At 40.4% G+C, this 6,623-nt stretch overlaps 1 protein-coding gene across 5 annotated transcripts in view; it reads right to left on the bottom strand.

The window, feature by feature from the left end:
• Positions 1 to 6,623, bottom strand: part of XRN1 (5'-3' exoribonuclease 1) — a 153,357-nt gene that overhangs the window by 20,157 nt on the left and 126,577 nt on the right. For all 5 annotated transcript variants that reach the window (XM_014593184.2, XM_014593182.2, XM_006162304.3 and 2 more), the window contains one exon: positions 3,162 to 3,223. In XM_014593184.2, the coding sequence (XP_014448670.1) occupies positions 3,162 to 3,223 (62 nt within the window). The remainder of the gene's footprint in view (positions 1 to 3,161; positions 3,224 to 6,623) is intronic.

Genomic DNA, 6,623 nt, shown 5'->3' with positions numbered 1-6,623 from the left:
TATATATATATATATATAAAACTGGTTTTCTTTTCAATCTTAAGTATTTTATTTTATCACTAAAAGCATTATTCTGCTAGCCCCTTGATCTTGGATTTCCCAACTTCTAGAACTAAAAAATAAACACTGTTGTTTAAACCATCCAGAACGGTATTTTTGTTATCACAGTCCAAACTAAGAAAACAAGGGACCAGCAGTTAGCGTAATGGCTATGAACTGGACTCCCACACAGTCGACCGCAGTTTGTGCCCCAGACCCTGTGGCTTAAACTCACACCGGGCGCATGTGCATGCATGCCCAAGATCCCGAGAGGAGAAAGGAGGAGAAGGGATTGTGGCGTGGCCATACCCCGGGAGGGATGTTTCTCACCTTCTGTCTCTCTCTGTCTGTCTGGTGAGTGCACGCACCCTAAAGCAAAAACTTCTCCAAAAAAAAAAAAAAAAAAGAAAAAAGAAAACAACAGCAGTAATTCTGATTATATTTTGATATAACCGGTTTTGTTTTAAATCATGTCTCTATCTTAGCATTAAAAATACTATTCTGAGAATAATAATGGCTCCACTAAAAGTCCATGGACTTCACCAAAGTAATATATTGCACAAAAAGTTTATCAATCCCTTTCCTGGAAGAAAGGAAATTATAGCACAAGAGTTTCAGAAGAAGGCAGCCATAAAAAGTAAAATAATTAATCCATTTACTGGTATCTAAATATTATTTTAGATAAAAATGCTATAATTTGATTATAAAATATATAGATATAACTATCATATAGCAGAAACTATATAAAACATAAATGATCTCAGCTTCCCTCACACCAATCTAATACCACAGAATTTACCCTAGCTTTGCTATGTTGCTCCATATACTTTCACTGTATACGTAAATATATATTTCTGTACATTTTATCCATACATGTATAGGGCTATGTATATTTATAAAAATATACTATATACGGACAGAGAGTATAAGTGATCAATTTTTTAACTATTTTCTTTTTTTTTGGAGAGATTTTCGCTATAGGGTGCGTGCATTCGCTAGACAGAGAGAGACATTAGAGACAGAAAGCGAGAAATCACCCACCAGGGGGGATGGTCACGCGGCAATCCCTTCTCCTCCATTCTCCTCTTGGGATCTTGGGCATGCACGCACACGCGCCTGGTGTGAGCTTTAAGCCACCGGGTCCGGGACGCGAACCATGGTGGACTACGTGGGAGTCCAGCGACATAGCCATTACACTAACTGCTGGTTCCCAGTGATCAATTTTTTTAAGAGCGATTTTTGCTATTAGAACACATGTGCTTGCCAGAGAGACAGAGAGAAAGAAAGTGAGAAATCATCCCTGGGAGGATAGCCACACTACAATCCCTTCTTCTCTATTCTCCCTTTGGGATCTTAGGCTTGCATGAACATGCACCCAGTGTGAGTTTTTCTCTTTTTTTTTTTTTTTTTGAGAGGTTTTTGCTATAGGGTGTGTGCACTCACCAGAAAGACAGAGAGAGAGAGAGAGACAGAAAGTGAGAAATCACTCCCCCAGGGGAATGGCCACGCTGCAATCCCTTTTCCTCCATTCTCCTCTTGGGATCTTGGGCATGCACACACATGCATCTGGCGTGAGTTTAAGCCACTGCGTCCGGGACTTGAACCGCGGTTGACTACATGGGAGTTCAGTGACATAGCCATTACGCTAACTACTGGTCCCCACCCAGTGTGAGTTTTAAGCTGCTGGGTCCGGGACTTGAACAGAAGTCAACTATGTGGGAGTCCAGCAATGTAACCATTATGCCATCTGCTGGTACCAAATGATCAGTATTTTAATTTCTGGCCACCAGGTGTCTGTCGTAGAGGTTAAGGTAACTAGTTTTCACGTGACTGACTATGTGGTCCAAGTCTTGTACCTGATGGCTTGAAAAACATGCTAGGCATGTGTGCGTGTGTACCTAGAATCCCTAAAGGAGAATGGAGAAGGGACTGTGGCATAACCATTTCCCCTGGGGAGTGATTTCTCACTTTTCCTCTTTCTTTCTCATCCTCTCCAGCAAGAACACACACCCTTTAGCAAACAAACACGTGCATGTGTATGTGTGTATTTTTTAAAATATCCATTTCAAAGATGAAGAAATTGAAGCCGTGAGAGGTAAAGTAATTGTTCAAGGCCACTCAATTACTAAAAGAGAGAGCCAGGATTTTAGGTGTCTCTAGTTCCAAATTCTGGATTTTAGCTTTATATTCTCCCACCCTGGTGACTGTCGGTCTATACTATAGCAATCCTCCTGCCACTCACTTTTAAGATTTAGTTGAAGGGAACCAGCAGTTAGCGTAATGGCTATGTTGCTGGACTCCCACGTAGTTGACAGCGGTTCGCATCCCGGACCCAGTGGTTTAAAACTCACGCTGGGCGCGTGTGTGTGTGTGCCCAAGATCCCGAGAGGAGAATGGAGGAGAAGGGACTGCGGCGTGACCATCCCCCGTGGGGGGTGATTTCTCGCTTTCTGTCTCTACGTCTCGCTCTGTCTGTCTGGTGAGTGCACACGCCCTATAACGAAAACCTCTCCAAAAAAAAAAAAAAAAGATTTAGTTGAAAAGGGGACCAGCAGATGGTTATGTTGCTGACCACACTTGGAGTCCTGGGCCTGGTGGCTTAAAGCTCACACCGGGTGCATGTGCAAGCATGCCCAAAATCCCAAAAGTAGAATGGAGAAGGAATTGTGGTGTGGCTATCCCTCCTGAGAAGATTTCTTGCTTTCTGTTTCTCTATATCTTTCTGGCGAGCACATGTGCCATATGGCAAAAAAAATATTTAGTTGAAAAGGTTGCAAGATTCAGACACCACAAAGCTACCAATTATATAAAAATGTTGGCTGTTAAATATCTAATTTAAGAGGGCCAGCAGGTGGCATGGTGGTTGAGGGGTTGGATCTCACATGGCTGACTGCATGGTATGAGTCCCAGATAGAGACTTGCAAACATGCTGGGTGGGTGTGCTTGTGTGTTCAAAATCCCAAAATGAGGGAGAAATGGAGGAGAGAGGATTGCAGTGTGACTATTCCCCATCGGGAGGTGCTTTCTCACTTTCCCCCTCTCCTTCTTTATCCAGCTAGTGCAGCCTCCTTCTGGCAAATTAAAAATGAAAACAAAAACAATTTAATTTTAAGAAAGCTTACCTGCTTATTGGGCATTTTTTGGGACTGACATTCAGTTTTAGGATTCTTACATTCTTCTTTAACTAGAGAAGAGAACAAAACTTTTGGTAAATGAAAGTACTCACTGAAAAACTTATCAAATATTTACCAAAACAAAGCACTGGTTTAAAAAATTCAGAGAATTCCAAGAACACAGTCTCTTATTTTAAGGAATTGATAATCTACGTGAGGGAGAGAAAAGATCATTAAAATACTACTAATAAAGATATTATTAAACAATAATATGATAATAAGGGAAAAGAATAGTGACATCTGAATTGGACCTTCAAGAATGGTAGGATTTCAAAGGGTGGAACAGGAGGCTAAATAACCCAGGCAAAAGAAAGTAGAACAAAAACTTAACAGCGGAAAGCAAGAAATGTGTTTAAGAAAGTCTAATTGGAGGTTAAGGAAAAAATAAAGATGAACACAACTAAAGAAATATGTTACAGCCATAATATGAAAGGTATTGTAGACTGGAATTAAGTTCGTAGACAATGAGAAACCAGTCACAGAAATATTTTGAGCAAACAGTAATGTGATCAGAATTTAAGGAAGATTCAAACATACAAGTAGCCTATTGGCCAGACAGAAGTAGAACAGTACACCAGACAGGCAGCTATTTATTTATTCTTTGGTAAATAGTTATTGGCATTTTTATTTATTTATTTTATTTTATTTTATTTTAATTTTGTTATAGGGCATGTGTGTTCGCCAGAGGAAGCCAGAGAGAGTAAGAGAGAGGGAACGTGAGAAATCACCCCAGCCCAGGGGGCATAGCCAAGCCGCAATCACCGGCCTTCAATTCTCCTCTTGGGATGCTGGGCATGCATGTGTGCCATCGTATTTTCCAAGTCACCAGGTTTGTTACTTAAAACTGCGCAATCGGGATCCAGCCACCTTAACCATCATTCCACCTGGCTGGACCTAGGCAGCTATTTTAATAGTGCTGTTAAGGGACCAGCAGTTAGCGTAATGGCTATGTCGCTGGACTTCCATGTAGTCAACTGCGGTTCACGTCCCAGACCTGGTGGCTTAAAACTCACACCGGCCGTGTGTGCATGCGTGGCCAAGATCCTGAGAGGAGAACGGAAGAGAAGGGGTGGCCCCCCCCGTGGGGGTTGATTTCTCGCTTTCTGTCTCACTGTCTGTCTCTGTCTGTCTGGCGAGTGCACGCGCCCTATCACAAAAACCTCTCCAAAATAAATAAATAAATACATTAATAATAATAAAAAAAATAGTGCTGTTAAAGGGAAATTAGGGGGCAGGTAGGGAAAATGAAAAAACTTACTTGATCTGGCAAATGGCGGGATATAAAGATCAGGGGCCCAAGAGGGATAAGAAACATGAAAAGCATGATTTGTAATCATTGCCTAACATTCTATTTTATTGGATATACTGAATTACATTAATTTACTTTAAGACTTCCATCTTCAGACCCCTGGCATAAGGGACACTGAGAGGCAGGGTTCCCCGCCCCAGGACCCCCAAGGCAGAGACCCCTATCTCTGTCGGCCTGGTAGGCATTTTGTTTTCCTTCTCCTCTTCTTTCATTTGTAAATTTCTCACTTCTCCTTACCACACAGGAGCGCCCTTGGCTCCACAGCCACCCCACTTCCATCTTCAGACCCCTGGTGAAATGGCGTGCCGCGCTAGCGTGCAACTTTTTCTTTATTCTCCTTATTATTTTCTTTCCACTTATTTGGTCCTATCTTCATCTCCACCCTCCCAGACAGTATAGATATATCTAGAATTACAGTTCTGAAATACTCTAGTGTTTCAAGTCTCTCTGGGATCCTCTCTTTTACTGAAACACCTGTGAAAAAGGAGATACTTTTCTTCATACACCTGAATAGAATACTCCTTGGATCACATTGCTAAACACAATAGAAGAGAGACTTCGGCAGTCTTCAGTCCACAGCAAAAGGGAAACACACTGCTCCTATCAGAGGAAACATTCTCTTAAAAGGTATTCCAAAGTGAACACATGCCCCAATGATTAGAAGAAGAAGAAGAGCCTCCAGTCTGAATAAAGCAGGAAATATGTCTCCACCAAAAGAACAAAGTGACCCCCTTTCATTTCTTGAAAAATTAGAGGATGTTACCAACATGTCCAATAAAGAATTCAGAACATTCATGGTGAACAAATTCTATGAGCTGGAACAGAAAAGGGATAATGAACCACAGGAGATTAGAAAGTCCTTCCATGATATGAAAGAAGAAATGGACACAGTAAGAAAGAACAGATGGAACTATTAGAGGCAAAGTCTGTAATACAGGAAATCAAAAACTCTCTCCAAAGTATTAAAAGTCAATTAGACCATGCTGATGATCAAATCTCTGATGTAGAAGATAAAACCTCTGATCTAGAGAAAAACCACCAAAAAGATAGAGAAAATAACAAAAAAAACCATGAAGATAACATATGAGAAATACTAGATTCCATTAGATGCCCTAACATCTGAATAATTTGTATCTCAAAAGATGAAGAAACTAATAAGGGCATGGAAAATCTATTCCATGAAATCTTGGAAAAAAATTTCCCAAGTCTAGAGAGGCATTCAAGCATCCAGACCCAAGAAATACAAAAGATCCCAAATAGAATTAATCCAAGAAGATCTTCCCCAAGGCACATCTTAGCCAGACTGGCAAAGACCACAGATAGAGATAAGATGCTAAAATTGGCAAGAGAGAAATGACAAGTGACTTACAAAGGTCACCCCATCAGGCTAACACCGGACTTTTCAATGGAAACAACACAAGCAAGAAAAGAATGGGAAGATGTACTGAAAGTGTTAAGAGAGAAACAATTTCAACCAAGATTATTATATCTTGCAAGATTATCCTTCACATGGGAAAAAAAAAGATTAAAATCTTCTCAAACAAAGCCTGAAAGAATTTGCCAATACCAGGCCAGCTCTTCAAGAAACCCTGAAGAAACAAAGTACCTTCCAGGAAAACTAAAGTAACAGCCAGAAACAAAGGAATAAAAGGCAACTAAGACAATGGCCAACTTAAATGTTGGGACAGGTCCAGTAACATTGATCATAACATTGAATGTTAATGGATTAAATTCTCCAATCAAGAGACACAGACTGGCTGAATGGATTAAAAAACAGAAACCCTCTATTTGTTCCCTACAGGAAACCCATTTCGTGGATAAAGACATACATAGACTGAAAGTGAAGAGTTGGAAAAAGGTTTTCCATGCAAATGGGAACCAGAAAAGAACTGGAGTCGTGATACTAATTTCTGAAAAAATAGGCTTGAAAACAAAATCTGTTCAAAGAGACAAAGAAGGGCACTATATTGTAGTAAAAGGATCAATAGATCAAGAAGATATAATGCTTATAAGTATCTATGCACCTAACACAGGAGCACCCAAATATGTGAAGGAAAGACTGTTAAATCTAAAAGGGGAGATAGACTGCAACACACTAATTG

The sequence above is a fragment of the Tupaia chinensis genome, unplaced genomic scaffold (genome assembly GCF_000334495.1).
Source record: "Tupaia chinensis unplaced genomic scaffold, TupChi_1.0 Scaffold139833_1, whole genome shotgun sequence".
NCBI classification, from domain to species: domain Eukaryota; kingdom Metazoa; phylum Chordata; class Mammalia; order Scandentia; family Tupaiidae; genus Tupaia; species Tupaia belangeri.
The sequence above is the reverse complement of the archived record's forward strand: the minus strand, read 5'-3'. Positions and strand labels throughout refer to the sequence as shown.